The sequence below is a fragment of the Vespa velutina genome, chromosome 19 (assembly GCF_912470025.1).
Source record: "Vespa velutina chromosome 19, iVesVel2.1, whole genome shotgun sequence".
Taxonomy (NCBI): domain Eukaryota; kingdom Metazoa; phylum Arthropoda; class Insecta; order Hymenoptera; family Vespidae; genus Vespa; species Vespa velutina.
The window spans coordinates 4,033,258-4,051,786 of record NC_062206.1 but is presented as its reverse complement, the minus strand read 5'-3'; the positions used below and the strand labels follow the sequence as shown (position 1 = coordinate 4,051,786).

The 18,529-nt window shown below is 27.6% G+C and overlaps 4 protein-coding genes across 12 annotated transcripts; 3 read left to right on the top strand and 1 right to left on the bottom strand.

Annotated features, from left to right (window-relative positions):
* The first annotated feature begins 467 nt into the window (after positions 1–467).
* On the top strand, positions 468–6,688 carry LOC124955630 (neurogenic differentiation factor 1-like). Its single transcript, XM_047510327.1, has 5 exons — positions 468–557; positions 879–1,029; positions 1,491–1,721; positions 1,810–6,037; positions 6,472–6,688. Exons 3-4 carry the CDS (start codon positions 1,503–1,505, stop codon positions 2,050–2,052), a joined length of 462 nt encoding a protein of 153 aa, XP_047366283.1. The 5' UTR covers positions 468–557; positions 879–1,029; positions 1,491–1,502; the 3' UTR covers positions 2,053–6,037; positions 6,472–6,688.
* LOC124955629 (26S proteasome complex subunit SEM1) lies at positions 6,508–8,091 on the top strand. 2 transcript variants are annotated; one of them, XM_047510325.1, is made up of 4 exons: positions 6,508–6,694; positions 6,777–6,873; positions 7,019–7,090; positions 7,758–8,091. In XM_047510325.1, the coding sequence occupies exons 1-3, from the start codon at positions 6,610–6,612 to the stop codon at positions 7,068–7,070; spliced, it is 234 nt and encodes a 77-aa protein (XP_047366281.1). In that variant the 5' UTR covers positions 6,508–6,609; the 3' UTR covers positions 7,071–7,090; positions 7,758–8,091. The 2 variants fall into 2 exon arrangements, with proteins under 2 accessions (XP_047366281.1, XP_047366282.1); XM_047510326.1 differs by lacking the exon at positions 7,758–8,091 and having other exon boundaries at positions 7,019–7,187.
* Positions 7,439–12,198, bottom strand: LOC124955628. The gene is made up of 9 exons (XM_047510324.1): positions 11,197–12,198; positions 10,102–10,783; positions 9,709–10,018; positions 9,302–9,645; positions 9,018–9,243; positions 8,605–8,943; positions 8,334–8,487; positions 8,112–8,275; positions 7,439–8,029 (listed from the first exon to the last, which is right to left on the bottom strand). Exons 2-9 carry the CDS (start codon positions 10,722–10,724, stop codon positions 7,730–7,732), a joined length of 2,460 nt encoding a protein of 819 aa, XP_047366280.1. The 5' UTR covers positions 10,725–10,783; positions 11,197–12,198; the 3' UTR covers positions 7,439–7,729.
* On the top strand, positions 11,625–17,281 carry LOC124955627 (endoplasmic reticulum metallopeptidase 1-like). 8 transcript variants are annotated; one of them, XM_047510316.1, is made up of 15 exons: positions 11,625–12,176; positions 12,316–12,600; positions 12,712–13,264; positions 13,359–13,486; positions 13,555–13,686; positions 13,763–13,883; positions 13,982–14,287; positions 14,397–14,626; positions 14,870–15,050; positions 15,198–15,382; positions 15,504–15,659; positions 15,745–15,950; positions 16,071–16,183; positions 16,261–16,436; positions 16,507–17,281. In XM_047510316.1, the coding sequence occupies exons 2-15, from the start codon at positions 12,598–12,600 to the stop codon at positions 16,669–16,671; spliced, it is 2,655 nt and encodes an 884-aa protein (XP_047366272.1). In that variant the 5' UTR covers positions 11,625–12,176; positions 12,316–12,597; the 3' UTR covers positions 16,672–17,281. The 8 variants fall into 8 exon arrangements, with proteins under 8 accessions (XP_047366272.1, XP_047366276.1, XP_047366279.1 ...); XM_047510320.1 differs by having other exon boundaries at positions 11,630–12,176; positions 12,316–12,412; positions 12,718–13,264; XM_047510323.1 differs by lacking the exon at positions 12,316–12,600 and having other exon boundaries at positions 11,630–12,176; positions 12,718–13,264.
* Positions 17,282–18,529: the final 1,248 nt, after the last annotated feature.

Below are 18,529 nucleotides of genomic sequence, written 5' to 3'. Positions count from 1 at the left end.
TTGAAATCAAAATTTTATAATTAAAGATCTTATAGATTTTATGTCTGGAAGAAACAAATCAAATAATTACTAGTTATCTTACTCATTTTTTTCAAATATTTGATAAAATATAACAACGTTCATTTATATATATATATATATATATAAATTTTATATATATATATATATCATTTATATATATATATATAAATGAACGTTGTTATATATATATACATATATATATACGTTACTTATATGATTGTTATAAATTTTTTTCCTCTTTTTTCTTGAACTACATTGAGATTTAACTTATAAAACTGATACGATATAAAACTGATTTGATTTGAAAAACTGAAACCATGTATGAATATAACGCGCGCACCCTTTTCTTAATACACACTCTTGACTGGCGTAGTTAGTGGTAAAGCGGTAATAAGCAAATAGAAGACCCCGCGTGGGCGAATTACGTCATACGCCCACCTGTAGCCGCTCACATATATACATCATATATGTAGAGATTCAAAATGCTATAATATATACTGGGTGTGCGTTCAAATACATCCTTCTTATTTTCCGGAGTAAGACCAAATTCTTTTTTGAATTTTTCCTATTTGCGCGATAAAAAATGTATTATAAGAGAATAGAAACTAGTTTAAGAAATTAAAATCGAAAATATAACAACTGTATCTAAGAGTTCATGACATAAAATTTAACTCGTGCATCTTTTTGATTTTTTAGACTATTTATTCATATTTAATATAAATCTTTGCCTGTTAAAACTGGTCGGTCTAATTTATTTGAAATTTTAACAAATAATACTTATCTAGATTTCAATTTTTGTTTTCTATCAATAGATAGTATTTAAAAAGATATTCTAGCATTTAATGATGAAAAATTAGCCACGCCGTAGGTGGTGCAATATTGAGGGGTGGAAGGTGGCGCCGACCGCACCCCGAAGTCGCGACGACAGTCTTCCAGCGTGGCTCAACAAGTACACGCGGTACTCGAACAACGATTCAAATTGTTAAAGATCCCTTAATAAAATATAAGGTATGCTTTGCTATAATATTTGTAATAGACAGTCTCCTTTAGTTTATTTTTTTTAATTTGACAATTTCAACTAATTTTTTATATAATAAATAAAATTATACATATTTTAAAAAATATATATTTTATATTATATTATAGTGCGTTCATATATTTAATAATTTTAGCGAGTTTTCAAGTTTATTATAAAAACTTATTTTGTTATATATGGCAATTTGATTAAAATATAATAATTTTTTTAATATACAAATATTTGTATGTACATTATATATTTAAATTTTCATTTGATATCTCTATTTTTAAAAAATATTGAATTATACGATCCTTTTTTTTTATATATATAAAATCAATGAATATTAAATTTGACACATAAATATTTCAAGTAAACATATTTACCTTAAGTAAAGATATTTTCAATTATATAAATAAATGTAAATTGATTATATGCATATTTGGTAATACAGTTGCTTCGTATAATGAGATCTAAAGTAACGGGTGAAAGTAATTGGGAAGCAAAGTGGACTCGACAAGGAGTACAAGATAGTGGTACAGTACATCGACCATCAAGAAAAACAGAAAAATTTAAATTATCAAAGTCTCCACGAGCGTCTACGTCTAAAGAAAGGACACTTCGTAGATTAGAAAGTAATGAAAGAGAAAGAATGAGAATGCATAGTTTGAATGATGCGTTCCAGGTAAATATTGACATCTTCTCTAATTCTTGTTATTGTAAATAATTTAAAAGATATTTGTAGTATTCTAAAATTTTCCCTTTTACACTAGTCTCTACGTGAAGTAATTCCACATGTTACTAAGGAAAGACGTCTTTCAAAAATAGAAACTCTCACATTGGCTAAAAATTATATAGTTGCTCTTACTGATATAATATGTGCAATAAGAAATGACGAAACCACAACAAATCAAAAAGTTGAAATTTCGGAACCCCGAGAACCACAGTGTAACAAAAACATTTGTATGGATATAAATACACCAGCTTCATCAAGATCTTGCAGTCCAGAAGTTTAAAGCTTTTGTTAAAAGAAAGCAAATTTTAATGGATTAGAATGGAAAAATAATGAAACCAAAGCTACAAGTCTGTGAAATATTAACAATGTAGATTTAAAGTGAATGTCAAACTTCCAAAAATCATTTTGCATAATCATATTTATATTCTTGTCAAGATGACAATGACATCTTGACATAAAAAACTAGTCCTGATATTTGCATAAAAGATACTCATTTACTTGTTTTAAATTAGCTAACTTGATATAGATATTGACAAAAATAATATTTACATTCCTCATATCTATCAGTATTATCTTTTGCAATCTTAGTATCATTATTTATTACATGCTCATTATTACATAGTGTAACATATACTGAAATAGTACAAAGCACTTAGCATTTGTCTGTTAATAAATAAAGTAAATCAAGATATTACAAAACTAGAGATATCTGTGTTTCTGCTAGAATGTATAGATGTTTAATATATAAATTTATTCTTGCATGAAAATATTATAGATCTGCTTGCTATATAACATTATTAAATTCATAACTTATTTTTAAATGTAATATATTTATATCATATAATCTATTTTGTGAAAAATAAAAACTATGTAGTTGAAATATATACAGGATTCGGCGTTCGTTACCAATTAAAAATGCTGTAGTTTTGTCAATTATGAATCTTTTTATTTAATATTTTAAAACAATGTAGAAAACACATTAGATTTCATGATAGTGATGTCACTGTTCGATATGGTTACTTCTGATGCGGATGATGGCATCAAGTCTTCCAATAAAATCATTGCACGCTGCACGAATGAGATTCTGTGGAATTCATTTTCATTTCCGACGAAGCGCTGATTTCTATGTTTCCACACTTTCATATTCTGTTGTAGCCTCCAAATTGGATCATATGGAGAAGTCCATCGGATATAAGTCTAGCGAGTATGGAAACCACTGCTGCAAAGAAATGAAATGTGGAATATGATTTTTTAAAAATTGTTGTATCGAACGAGCTTTATGGAACGGTGTCGAGTTCTATAGGAATGTCCAGCGGTTTGCATCGAATTGTTCGTGTGTCCAAGGAATCAATGCATCATTTAACACCTTTCGTTGGTACAATTGCTGTAACAGCAGCCCACACCATCACAGAACTAGGCACTTGTTTCCTCATAGCAACTTACTGTTTAAAATGTCGCTGAATTTGCCCTTTAACTACACACGGTTATTTTGTTTGTTAATGTATTGTTAAATTTTTTCTTTTATAAAAATTTTTTCATCAGAAAACACCAAATTTACGAAGTCGGTGTTTGCGAACAAGGTTTTCAGTGCTTTTAATCATTGAAAACAAACAGCCTTTTGTACTAGGGTTAAATCCTGTACTTTTTGTATCTTGTAAGGATTCATCTTAACCCTTTCGCTACTAACGGTGACTTAAGTCACCCAACGCCTGACGCTCACTATGTACGAACGGTGACTTAAGTTACCCATGAACTTTCATGAGCAGAGTATATATGTTATCTCCATGGTTATCCATCGCAAGCATTTTGCACTTGTTTTACGCTATAAAATTTCAGACTGATAAAATGAACAGCAGTATAAAAATAACATTTCGGCAGCACGCTTGTTTAGGCTCGCTCACACTTTCGAAATATTTGCACGGTATGTGGTTTAATTTTTTCGTATTCTTTATATCATTGCATTTTATATTTTTCGTTTATTTTTCACACCTCAAAGTCAATGAATACGAATTACAAAAGGAGGAGAGAAAACTGCTACTCCATCGAAAACGAGAGCAATGAGATGTACGATAAATTACCGGATTCCGATAGCTATACTGCAATAAATAATATTTGTACTAGAAAGAAGGCAATCAATATTCGTCGGAGAAATGTACTTAGCACGTCAGAATCAGAAGATGATTACATCGAAGATGCTTTGCCATCAACTACTTTTAATAATATCCAATGGGCTATGGAGAATGTTGAATTAACATTTCACAATTTTAATACTTCCAATTCTGGACTTCAGACAGAAGAGAAATTTCTCCTTTGCAATATTAGATTATTTTCAATTATTTTTTTCACATGATCTTGTGGATTTTATTGTGGATAAGACAAATAACTATTGGGCACGTACAGTAAATGATGACATGCCTAACATCAAAATTGGTCGACGAAGCTGTCGACGAGCTGTACTGTTTTCTCGCATGTACGCTACTAATGTTGAGAAACAAAAAATTACGGCTTAGCGAGTATTGGTCTAGAGATAAACTTTCAAAAACTGATATTTTTAGCAAAATTATGTGCAGAGATAGATACTTAGTTTTATTAAAAATGTTGCATTTTGTTGATAATAATCAAGTCTTCTAATCGTTTGCAAAAAATTAGCAGTGTTTCAAGCAGACTTCAAAAATCGTTTAAAAACTCATTTCATCCTTTTCAAAATTTATGCATAAAAAGTCTTTTACTGTATAAGGGCAGACTATCTTTTAATATATCGGCCAAAAGAAGCTGATTTGGCATTAAAACGTACGTATTATGTGGCTGTAAAACGGACTACGTACTAGATACAATCGTATATACAGGTAGTGATTTACATGTAACAGAGAACACGGAAGAAATTGGCAAAAGAGGAAATATCATTTTGACACTTTTGAAACCTTACTTGGGGAAAAGTCATTCATTGTATGTCGATAATTATTATAGAAGTCCTGCTCTTTTTAATTTATTAGATACAAATGTAACAAATGCTTGTGGGACTGTAAAGCCAAGGCGAAAAAGAATGCCTATAATAGACAGAGAATTAAAAAAAGGCGAGATTGATTTTCGGACATCGAGTAATTTGCTGGCCCTTAAATGGCGTGATAAAAAGGATGTTTTCTTTCCATACTAGCGAATTTATATGTACAGGAAAGAGAAATTATAACACTCAAGAATTTATACGTAAACTCAAATGTATAGTCGATTATAATTCGTCAATGGACGCTGTCGACAAATGTGATATGGTTATTAGTTCCATTAAATCTATCAGAAAATTTATAAAATAATACAATAAGTACTTTTTTCATTTGTTAGATATTGCCGTTTGGAATTCTTATTGTTTATATAAATACAAAACAGGAAAAGATATTTCTGTAGCTGCTTTTCATCTTAAATTAATACGACAAATTTTACGAAAATACCATAAAGACGACTTTAGACAAAGCGCTCCTAGATCTGCGGATAAAAATCCTTTTAGGCTTACTGGTAGACACTTCCCAGCGATTTACACTAGTGAAAACAAAACGAAAAAGTGGATTGAGAAAGTGTATTGTTTGTACTAAGAATGGTATCCAACGAAAGATGACACCAGACCAATGTAAGACATGTGAGGTAAGACTTTGTGTATATCTGTGCTTTCAAACTTTCCATACGAAATTACATTATTAAATTATATTTTCTAATTGCATTATGCGATAATTTTTTAACCCTTTCCTTTCTACGAGCGATTACACTCTCTCTGCGTAAGATGCCGCGGTATTGAACGTATGACGGGCGATTGTTGTTGTTGTTCCGCAAGTGCACACTTTTAGCGCGCCGGCTCGTTCAGCAGGTGTAGCGCGCCGGAGAATGCGTCCGTAGCGAAAAGATTAAGTTCATTATTCAGTATCTGTCGTATACTTCTGTCGGACATGTTCAGATCTTTAGCCAATTTTATTGCGCTCTGACGTGAATTTCTTTGAATTCAAGACTTCAGCTTTCGAACCATTTCTGATGATGTTGCTGTTTTTCTCCATGGCATTTTGCGATGCTATCAATATTACTGTAACGCTTTATATAGTATAGCTAAATATACAAATATTTTCATACGTAAATGCTGGAACTCACGAACAATAGCTGGTTATGATTTTTCGACTAAATATAAAGCAATAATACTATTACGTTTAAATTTCATTTGAAATAATTATTTTTAATTACGACGTAGAACGATATGCTTTCGTAAGCTAGTAAACAACAAACTAATGGTAATTAAAATATGAACATGCTGCCATTTGTAGTTAAGCATCTGCAACAGCGTGAAGTTGATAATACTTCGAGCGTCAGATTTTGTATATACAAAAATAATACGTATATATTAATCCTAATAAATTATATATACATAACATATTCTGCACATAAAAGAAAAGACTTAGTTCCTTCAATAATATTTATAGTTACTTTTTTTTATATATAAAATATATCATATATAAATAACCAGAAAGAATTGTGGTAAATATAGCACGAATATTTAATCACGCTACGTATAATGTTATGTAAATTATTTATACAATGTGCAATAGTTTTGTATTAATAATTGTTTTAATTTGATAATTAATTAATATCCTGACAACTTTTTAATTTGTGACATTTGATTTCTCAAATTTTTTGTAATATACCACTACAAATGCTATTATCATAGAAAATACGAAGAGATAAATATATGAATGATGGAAAGAGAAACTGTGGCCGTATGGAGAGGGTATCCCCACCATAAAGAATTTATAATAGCGGATGTATAACTGTGATTCGTATAACTTGTACAAGTAAATTCTTTAACATGACTGACGGTAAAAACGATAAAATCAAAGTAGATCTGGGATTACTTGAAGAAGATGATGAATTCGAAGAATTCCCAGCAGAAGGTGTATATTAAATTTTTAATATTTAAAATAGCACATTACATATGTTGAAACATAACCTTTATTTTGCTGAATCATATGACAGATTGGACGGCAAAAGATGAAGATAATGAAGATATTAGTGTATGGGAAGATAATTGGGATGATGACGATGTTGAAGACGATTTTAATCAACAATTAAGGTATATATTAAGTAATAAATATTTTAAGGTTAATAGTATCTTGTTCTCATGATTGTACACATCTATGATGTATCTTTAGTTATACTTTTGATGAGTATTAACCATTATAATTTCTTAAATATTAGTTAATGTATTGCAATTTTAGAGCACAACTAGAAAAACAAAAAGGTCAAGGTGAACCAACAAAAGAAGATTAAATGGTCTGCAACATTTAATAGTACGTTATTGTATCTCTACTCTTTGTATGCATCATAAATTATAATACATGATTTTTGGTATATGTCTCTATTTTACATTAAATCTATAACAATGTACATATTAATGTTTTCTTTTATACGTAACATATTTTCTAGAAAGACTACTTAATCATAACCTATAGATTAATATTGCAATACAATCATCTTATAGATATATTTTACAGAAATATATAGACATAAATAACAATACAGAAAATTATATTATCTTAAAAGCTATTACATTATAACAATACACATATATAGACATATATTAAAAAAAAGTTATTCTGAAAATAATTAAAATTCGATTAAAAAATACTGTACAAAGATGATTCATTAAATATTCATATTATTAAACACTGATATAGAAACATCATACTGATTTACAAATTACATATAATCCTTATTATTTATTATTCTGCAGGAGATAGTACTAAATAAATACTTGACATTTCTTATTGCAAATACATGATCAGGTACACAATTTCTCATTTTTTAATGAACATGCAATTAACATTTACATACACAGAGCATTTTTCTAATACATTATTAAAGTATTTGATTAATTTTTCTTATACTATGTAAACTTCTCTTTCATCAAGTTACACAAAATATAATAATCAATATAAATCATGATTTGTTTTACAGGAAATCAATAATTGTGACATCAAGACATCTAACATTTGCATATTTAAATCCAGATTAATCTTTTTTATTTCATATGAAGTAAGTAAATATTTTAGAATCTTCTGTGTATCTTCCTCCCCAAAAATAAGTTTCATATCACTTGGGATTTTTTTTTGCAATATTTCAAATATTTTATCCTTTACAAGTATAACAGATTCTGCTGTGACGTTACTTTGTGAATTACATGTAAATGACATATTACTTAAATTGTCTGATAACTTCGAAATAATTTTCTGGAAATAATTATGTACATATATATAAATGCATAACAAATAGTAATATTTTATATATTTTATATATTGGCATAATAATTACCTCTATAAGAGGTTCAGTGACATTTCCAAATAACAATTTAGCCCATCGAACAACAGCTTCTTGTTGTAACACATTGTTACTTCCAATACCAGTCAATACCTCACAAATTAAATCGATAACAACACATGTTAAAGATAATTTCGAATCTAATTCTTCCATTTCTTCTATAAGGTATAAAATATTATAGATTTTATTAAACTAGAATTGATTAAATTTTCTTACCATCATAAGGAGTGTTAACTATGTCCCACCAATTTGCCATTAATTCAGAATCTCCACTGCCTTCCATACTATCAACTGCTTCGTATGCTGTATCTACAGAACAATAATCGATTCTTTCAGCCACTAATTGCTGCAATTCGTATGCTAAATTTTTCTGCAATGATAATAATACAATATAATCTAATATATCTTGTATTATGATTTTACAATCCTTTTTTATAATTTATATGACTGAATAAGATACGACTGAAGAAGCAATATATCTACTCACTGATTTAATATCTTCTACGAATCTCCATGGTATATCAGATAAAGGTATCAATGTTGGTAATGGCATAACTTCTTCTTCTGAATCTATTTCAAATCCAGGTACAACTGTCTTTAAAGTATTGAATACTCCGCTGACAGTTTTAGCTAAAAATCTATCAAATCGTGGTGCAACTATATCTGCTTTTTTTCCTGCATTACTACTTGGTCGCAAAAAATGTCTTAATTGCGTTGGACATTCATTGGCCAAACGTATACAGAGATTTCGTAAATAAGTTTCCATCTCAACACGTCCACCTTCTGGCAATTCTAATTCTGACATAGTACTGGCTATTGATGGTATCTATAAAAAATAAATAAATTTATATTTATAGATCAATTTATAAATTGAATTTATTAAATTCTATATAATCTTCCCTCTTCCAGAGAATTATGTAATTGAACAAAGTCAGAATGTTGTCTTTTAACTGTGGCAGTTGTAGTTTCAAATAAATCTACTCCACGCTGTTCAACATCATCAAATTGAATGCAATATAATAATTGCTGTGAACCATCTGCTGTTGTATGAAATTCTGTCCATGGTATACATAAATTTATAAACTGATTAACTTCACATATTACATAGGATTTTTCTTCTGTACGTCTGCAATAATAAATTTTAAATGAATAATATAAATATTATAAAAGCTTTCATAACTTACAATGGTGTAGTTGCAGTAGACTTTTGCTGTAATAAATTTCTTAGTCTTGCAATAGTTGTGGCAAAATCTGTAGGTTCTTCATATATCGGTGATATTCTGTTATTATCAATTTCTGAATCCATCTCCGATATATTTATATCTGCCCAAAGACCTCTATGCTGTACTGTTAAACCTTTCAAACTTAAAGATTGTTTTTCAATATTGATTGGCAATGATAAATTTTGATTTTCTTGCATAAATTTTGTCATTGACTTATTAGAAATTACAGGTTGGAGTAGAGGATGTGGTATTACCGTAGTCATTGCAAATGTTATACCATCATTCAATCCTACAGAAACAATGTCCTGAAATTAATAGCAATTATTTACTGAATTATTTCATTTTATGTCTATGTACGTTATATTTACATCATCTTTCGTCCACTGTTTGCTGGCTTCTTTTGATATACTTTGCAGTAACTTTAATAAACTTTCAAACATCCAATTAGGACAACTTATTGTTTGTATCATTGTCAATAGTTTTCTGGCTAAAATAGATACTAATAATTTACAAGGTAATGAACTAGTTAGTTCCCACTGTAAAAATTCTTGAGCTAAAACAGTAACTAGACGATGAAATATATGTTCCAAAGTTAGTACACTTCGAGATCCAGGATGTAAACATCTGTATGCTTCTTCTAGATTCGTAGAAGTACCCTTTTCAACTCTACGCAATGCTCTGTAAAATGTATAAAAAATTGAAATAAAAGGAAAACAAAATGGTGTTATAAGATATAATTTATCAGGTATAATCATAATTACCTACGATATTCTTTTAAATGTAATAATACTACATCAGCCATTTTGTTAGCAAGCTTTAATTTATCTATCGAATTAACTTTTTGCAATATTTTTATTAGTAACATTTTTAATAATGTTTGGGCTTCATTAGGAAATGCTTTATCAGTACTTATATTTTTGTACCAAACATCTATACAATCAAGGTTGATTTTTCTTATTATATCATCTACATATATATATTTTTTTTTTGATAAGGAATCTCCATTAGATAAGCTATTGGTATTTTCTGTATTGATAGCTTTTCTATGTACTTTATTATTACATTTATTTTCTAATATTGAAATCTTATGTTTTTCTGTTGTGCTCAAAGATTCTAACTCTAAATATTTTGGTAATCTTTTATAAATCCATTTTTTTATAAATTCTATATTAATTGGCACAGTTCTCTTTAATGTAAATCTAAGTAAAACACAACTAAGCCACATTGATACGATCATAACAAATGCAGTCCATGAAAGTGAAATATATATTGGTACAGATATAACTCCAACCCATTGTTGAATAATTAAACACAATAATATACTTGCTATACAGAATAATAGTAATATCTTGTTCAGCCAGCTTATTAGTATAATATTTTCCATTTTAGATTATCAATATTATTTTATTTGTAGATTAAATTTTTATCAAATAATATTTATATCTATAAAACAATAAACATATTTTGATTAATATATGTTATGTTTAATAACACACATAAAAATTTATAATCTATGTATATTCGATCTTGATAAAATGTTTATATATGGCATGTGTTATTAACAGATTTATATACTTAGTATCTTAAGTTATTTTTGTCTAAAACACATTTAATTTATTCACATTAAAATGATAAAGTTTACTGAATTCTTCGTTATGAATTTTAAATAGAATTCTTTATGTTTTGCAGATCTTGATTTACTTTTTTAATAATAAATGTAAATACTATAGTATTAACGTAGTATTAAATTATTAAGTACTGTCAATTTTATTATAATTTTCATTTTTCTGATATATTTCATGTCACATTTATATCGTAAAAAACTTTTTTCTATAAAAATATCGAAAGACATTTACCTATATAATTGTTACGTATATAATTGAGGAAATGATTAAATGTGATGATTAGATACACGTGAAATTCACCACAATTAATGGTAAAAAAGCATCAAAAACTAATAAAATTAAACGTTTGTTAAAATTTTACTCCTTTTCATTGTGTCACAAATATCGTTTTAATATTTTGATAATCATCACATTTCAATATATCCATCTAACCTCCTAATTCTTCCATTATTTATCATTTACTTATACATACTGGACAACTTTCTACGTCGATATAATTAATAACAAAGTTTATTATGACGATTACAAATATTAGGTATATCCACAGTTTAAAAAAATTATATTTTCTTTTATTGTAATATACGTAAATTATTGTATTGAATTTCAACAAATCAACAAATAGCAACAATTTACATTTTTATAATAATAATTGCGCGAACTAGAACCATATATATCGGTATTTTATAATACGTTTTGTAGCAAAAAAGGAAATAATTTATATATTAATGAAAGGTATATTATAGTGATTTTGAATAATTTGAAATGATAAATTAATTTAGAATTTCAGAATTCGGTAAGAAATGCTTTCGTATTACACAATATTATTCTACATACGTATATAGGTAGTATCAGATGATAACAGAGATATAACATACATATGTGTATTATACGTATCATCGAGTATATCAAACAAACCCGCTATCTCCTTATGAATCGTACTATGTGTACCGTCAAGTGCTTGAATACCTAATGATAAACGAACGTTTGGAAAAACTAACTGAAAGTTAATTTGTTTTTTATTAATATCAGTGAATTTTTTTTATTAATGTTGAATATATCCTTTTCTCTCCAAGGAACGATATACTCGTCGACGATGTCGAATCTTTGTCATAACCTAATTTAAATTTATACAAGCGACAGTAGATTCATTAATATTGAATAAGATTACATAAAAAAGAGACCAATAACGATGAGATAATAATGAAAACAAAGTACGTATCATTCTAGTAAGATTAGATATAATCGTCATTCACCTTTGCATCTTTACAAAAAAAAAAAAAAAAAAAAAAAAAAAGAAAAAAAAAAAGAAAAGAAAAACACATTCTAATGTACAACTATTTAATTCCTCAGTTTTGAATAATCGTATCAAAGAAAAATAGAGTATAATTTAAAAAGTTGACTTTGTAAATAAAAATAACGAGAAGAACGACCATCGAGGAAAGAAACAGTGCGTGCTTTATAACTTTTTTTACTTAAAAGGCACAAAAGTTGCTTTCGATGCGGTACTATGCAGTCTGCAGAGTAACGTGACGCAATTTCGTTCGTGAAATTCTTATTATATTTCTTTCAACGTTTTCTAAAATTTTCTTCTCGCGATAAGATACGTTCTATAAAAATAAATAATAAAGCATCATGGTAAGGCTTTTTTTCATTTTTCGAGTACTTTAGTGAACATTATAGATGATATTATTTATTTATTTTGTATATAAAATTAGCTATTTTTTTTAAGTATGAAAATATGTTAAGTTTCAGAGAGATGGAGTCAGATTGCGCCAGCATACTACACGCAGATACTCAGATAGTAATTCACGAGAGAATAGAATTATTTCTAAGAGAAAAGATATACTGCCAAATGAAACTCCACATCTTTTTTTTGTGCTTACTTTTTTTCTATTTGTATCATTCATTATTATTGCGTTTGAGAAAAATTTACCAGAAGCATGTATGATAGAAAATGAAGAACTTTATCCTGGTAGATTTATTGCCGAGAGAGCACGTAATCACATAATAAATCTTACATCTATTGGTCCACGAATCGTTGGGAGTTATGAAAACGAAGTGTTAGCCGTGAAATATTTAACTATAGCAATTAATGAAATAGTTAATAAGGCGCATGAAAATCATAAAATTACGCTTGATATAACAAAACATAGTGGATCATTTCCATTGAAGTTTTTAGATGGCATGACAAATGTATATAGAAATGTTCAGAATGTTGTTGTTAAAATTGGGCCACATAATCCAGTAAAGCATAGTTTATTGATGAATTGTCATTTTGATACCTTTCCAGAGAGTCCAGGTAAATGTATTTCATGTAACGTAATAACATTGTTTCCAAGCAAAATTGATTTATTCTTAATATATTCAAAGAATATCATGGCATATAATGATAGGTGGTTCCGATGATGCTGCTGGATGTGCTGTGATGTTAGAAATATTACGTGTAATGGCTTACAGTCCACAGTTATTAAAGCATAATATTATTTTTTTATTTAATGGAGCAGAGGAAAATCTATTAGAGGTACTTCCAGATTAATTTAAATTTAAGCAAATTTAAATTTATAGAAAGATATAATTTTTATTTCATAGGCTTCACATGGTTTTATAACGCAACATTCTTGGGCTAAAGAGATTAGAACTTTTATAAATTTAGAAGCATGTGGTGCAGGTGGTAGAGAATTATTGTTTCAAGCTGGTCCTGATAGTCCATGGATTTTGGAGGTATTTCAAATTTATATCTGTTTATTTCATGCATTATATATATTTGATTTTATTTCATAATAATTCTTTTTCTCAGATTTATTCCAAATCAGTTCCATATCCATTTGCATCGTCCTTGGCTCAAGAAATATTCGAAAGTGGCATTGTTCCTGGAGATACCGATTTCCGAATATTTAGAGATTTTGGAAATATTTCTGGTAGTATATATATATATATATATATATATATATATATTTCTTATTTTTATTTAGAAATATAATTAACAAAGTATTTATATTTAATATATTTTGTCCAGGTGTAGACTTTGCTTGGTCAACTAATGGTTATGTTTACCATACAAAATTTGATACAGTAGATCAAATACCATTAGGATCTTTACAAAGAACTGGAGATAATATTCTTGCTCTTGCTCAAGGAATAATGCTGGAGGATTTTATACCAGATAGAACATCACAAAATGCAGTAGAAAGTCTTGTATTTTTTGATTTTTTAGGTGCATTCGTGATCAGATGGCCATTGTATATTTCAAGTACAATAAATGTTCTCAGTATTTCTATAGGAATATATTCTGTATATATGAATATGCAAAATGCACGCAGAGGTAAATATGAATATCTGTATTGTTATAATTGACTATAAGAGCAAAAAAAGTTTTTTATGATATTATTCTTTTCTATATTACTGATATAAACTTATATCTTGTTATTTAGATGCCAAAAAGTTCACATATCTAAAAAATTTATTAATGTGCATCGCTATTATTGTTAGTTCATGGCTTTTATCTTCATTTACATGTACAGCAATTGCACTAACTCTTACGAAATTAGGAAAAGTTATGAGTTGGTATGTAAGACCAGCATGGTTATTTTTTTTATATGTTTGTCCAACTGTTTTCATGTCAATGATTTTATTCTCGTACGTTGGAACTCGACAAAAGAAGGTAAATGATTATGTATCCATCACATTGTATTTACAGTATTTTAAATTGTGATCATGTAATATTATTAATAGATAAAAGTAATATTAGTCAAAAGTAAAAGCAACTAAAACGTAATTAAATTTCCAATTAATCTATATTTTGTGAAGATTTTCAATTTTATGGAAATTGTATAATATATATAATAGTATTTGTAAAAATTACAAAAAATTATATTGTACGTATTGAATAATTTGAATTTTGCAGGAAATAAATTCCATGTGGATTTTGTATCAAATGTATTGCGATGCATACTCTATTACATGGATAATAATACTTTTCTTATGTGTTTTACTTAAGATAAAATCCGGTTTTATACCTTTACATTGGGTTTTTTTTCCTGCTATTGGAAATATATTACGTCTTAACTTTTTCTACAAATGGAGAGGTATTAATTTATCTTAAATTATATCAATTCTTATTATCAAAAGACATTTTATCATGTAACAATATATATATATATATATATATATATATATATATATATAGATATTTTATCATATAAACAATATATATATATAATTTAATTCCATAGGTTGGAAATGGCTTTGTTACCACATAGGAATGCTGACTTTACCCTATATGCAATCATTTTATTTAACAATTGGTGCTTTGTATCTTTTTATTCCCATAATGGGACGTTCTGGAGGTAGCCTTAACTCTGAAGTTGTTATAGCTAATATATTGTCATTATTATTTTGCTTACTATTTAGTTTTACGGTAAGTTGGTTTGTATTATACTTCATATTTATTATATAAATTACTTTTTATAAATAATGAGAGTGCATTTTTATTATTGTCTTTATATTATATAATATATTTTTTCAAATACTTTTTTCAGATGCCTATAGTAATTTTAATAAAGAATGCAGAACGAATTATAAGTGTATTAACAGGAATATTTTTGATAGCTATTGGTATATTAATTCTAACACCTCTTGGTTTTCCTTATAGTGGCAATCTATTATCTCTTGCACCACAACGTTTTATGATAGCGGTAAAATCCAGAATATAATTAATTAATCATTATTCACATATACATTCGCAATATATTGAAGCATTTCTTTCTTCTTTATATGTAGCACACACAAAGACAATATTACAATTTTGATGGTAGTCTTAGATATTCCGGAACAGGATATTGGCTTGTTGACTTAGATATGAATAGTCCTCAAAGTGTACAAGCTATGGTACCAGAAGTTAATGCTGTTACACCAACAATTAAAGATTGTGAGAAAGAATTATATTGTGGTTTACCATATTTAATGCCAGTTACAACATTTTTATGGTAAACATATATTCATATACTTTTTTAGGTAGTTTGTGTTATATATATATATAATTGTTATTATCATTAGTTAAAAATTATCTTTATAAAAAAATCTTTAATAAAATTATGATTTTATAGGAAGACTAGTTGGATATCAGGACCTGCACCATTTATAAATGTTCCAACAAAATTAGATCTTATATCAAAAATTACTAAACATAATGTTACAAGCTTTACCTTTAATGTAACAGGTAATAATAGTATAAAATTTAGAAAAAAAGTTGATATAAATTTGTAGCACAATCTAAAAACAATTTATTATATTTAGGTCCAGACCATATAGGTATAATCCTTTCTCCATATAAAGATGTCCATTTAGAAAAGTGGAGTATATCAAATATGGAACCATTAAAAGGTCCTATGTGGAATGGTAGAGAAACTTATTTCATTTATTATGCTTGTGCCTCTGACTGTATTCCTTATACATTTTCTATTGAATTAAATGTGAGTTTTTTATTAACTAATTTAATTTTTTTATGAAATACTTTTATATTAACTAATTAATATATTTTAGGTATATTCCCTAAAAAAGGTTCCTTCTTTATCTATTGCACTGGCTGGTCATACTTTGCATGGAAAACACCAGAAATCCTTAAGATTTAAACAATTTTTAATTCAATTTCCACCATGGGCTGTTATAACACCATGGACCGCAACATATACTTCTTGGGAATTCTAATAGATCTAGACTTTAATCTACCAAATTAATTAAAAAAAGATCATAGCGATTGATATGTCTAAAAAAATAAGGTATTATGGCAATATCATAATGAAGCAAATGCATTTACTTTGATTGCTTTTGCCTAGATAACAAGAAAGCCTAAGAATATGCATCATTTCATAGTTCATATACTAGTCAAAAGATAAAGTTTGAAAGTAGGAGTTTATAATCTTGAGATATATCATCAGTTCCTCTTATTTATCTGGGATAATATATCACGTCGTAAAGTACATAAAATAAAATAAGTTAAAATAAATAGAAATTAATTAGTAATTATTTTTAAAATTCGTAAATTGCCATATTTTAATACACTATTTTATACTATTTTTGAAAAATCAATAGTAAAAGCTATTAGCATTATGTTAAATTTATATTATATAATTTTGTTGAAAAAATTATGGACACCTTATAATAATAGATAATATAATTAAAAGTTACTTCATGTTCGTAGATATGTTGTTTATAAATTCTATGTTGTACGAGTTTTGTAAAAATAAATGCAAAAAAAAATATCATGCTTAATGATGACACGGAATGTATTCGTGATGTCATATATTTATTTATTTTATTATATGTATTCTTTTACCATTCGAAATATTTGAATGCGTTTATGTGCGACATACCTGCTGTAAACCGATACGTTTATAAGTTTTTATAAGATCGAGAATAGACAATATCGCAAGTCTCTTTGTTTCGTAAGAGATGTGTCAATATTGGCATACCAGCATAGTGTAAGTCTAGACGATTTTCTTCGTTAAAGTGAGTTGTAACTTTCATCGTATCGTTGTATCGATCTTTAAAGCACATTCAGCGATTGTGTGTAATTAAGAAAATGGTTACGATTAAGTGCTTTCATCGATAGTTTGTTGAGCCATCTGCTATCTTATTTTGGTTTGTAATTCATTCTTTAAGTCAACATGCGATTCTTTCTTTTGATTTATATGAAAAATTAAATATAAAAACAATACAAATAATAGAATATAAAATCACACATCGGTATATCGACACATAATATTTTTAAAAGATGATAGTAATTATGTGGTTAACATTAAATATTATTATTTAATTTTACGTTTTACGAATAATAGCGTTAACTGTGCCAACGTATTGGCATAATGAAGTGAAAACAATGTAAACTCATAGATTTTACTAATTAAAGCGTAGTTCAATTAAGATCTAGCTGTAAAATACTTTGTTGACTAGGAATACACCAGGTGTAACTTGTTAACGTCTACACCCAAATGGAAGTTAATTATTATTTAAATTATTCACACTCTTGCAGATAATAACCAGTTATACTGCAAATATTCCGCACATGACCGCAATTTCTTAGAGAAAAAATTTTAATTAACATTTCACGCTTGTTACCATTCTGACCTAATATTGCGCTTTTTAATGACGAATTTTATGATGAATTTTGAATAAAATTTGTTAACAGTTTAAACTTATCATGTTTCACCATTTTCATTTTGTTATTGTATATACCTAATAAATCGAATAGCTATCGAAACATAAAAAATATTCATTCAATGTCCTTCGATAATAAGTTTAATTACAATTGAACAACATACACAAAATAATTATAAATACACGTAACTTTTATGCAAGAAAATGTTCGCTACCTATATTTCCGTTTTTATTTTCCTTTGTTTCGTACCGGGCTGTAATCGTTTGTCTTTCAATTAGTATCGTCTCCCGTAGTAATGCCTAAACGTGCCTATGTAATTTGTACGCTCTACTTTTCTTTCAAGTTCTCCTTGCATTGCGCTTCCGTATGTAATTAATTATTTTCCAAACTAAGATACAAATTCGAGTA

Bases quoted from the DNA above. Each gene is read 5' to 3' on its own strand.
- LOC124955629 (XM_047510325.1), top strand. From the start codon at position 6,610: ATGACTGACGGTAAAAACGATAAAATCAAAGTAGATCTGGGATTACTT. The intron at 6,695-6,776 runs GTGTATATTAAA...ATCATATGACAG, and splicing joins CGAAGAATTCCCAGCAGAAG to ATTGGACGGCAAAAGATGAA. The intron at 6,874-7,018 runs GTATATATTAAG...TTGCAATTTTAG, and splicing joins GATTTTAATCAACAATTAAG to AGCACAACTAGAAAAACAAA.
- LOC124955628 (XM_047510324.1), bottom strand. From the start codon at position 10,724: ATGGAAAATATTATACTAATAAGCTGGCTGAACAAGATATTACTATTA. The intron at 10,019-10,101 runs GTAATTATGATT...TACATTTTACAG, and splicing joins CATTTAAAAGAATATCGTAG to AGCATTGCGTAGAGTTGAAA. The intron at 8,030-8,111 runs GTAATTATTATG...AATTATTTCCAG, and splicing joins TCACTGAACCTCTTATAGAG to AAAATTATTTCGAAGTTATC.
- LOC124955627 (XM_047510316.1), top strand. The intron at 13,265-13,358 runs GTAAATGTATTT...ATATAATGATAG, and splicing joins TACCTTTCCAGAGAGTCCAG to GTGGTTCCGATGATGCTGCT. The intron at 16,184-16,260 runs GTAATAATAGTA...TATTATATTTAG, and splicing joins CTTTACCTTTAATGTAACAG to GTCCAGACCATATAGGTATA.
- LOC124955630 (XM_047510327.1), top strand. From the start codon at position 1,503: ATGAGATCTAAAGTAACGGGTGAAAGTAATTGGGAAGCAAAGTGGACT. The intron at 1,722-1,809 runs GTAAATATTGAC...CTTTTACACTAG, and splicing joins GTTTGAATGATGCGTTCCAG to TCTCTACGTGAAGTAATTCC.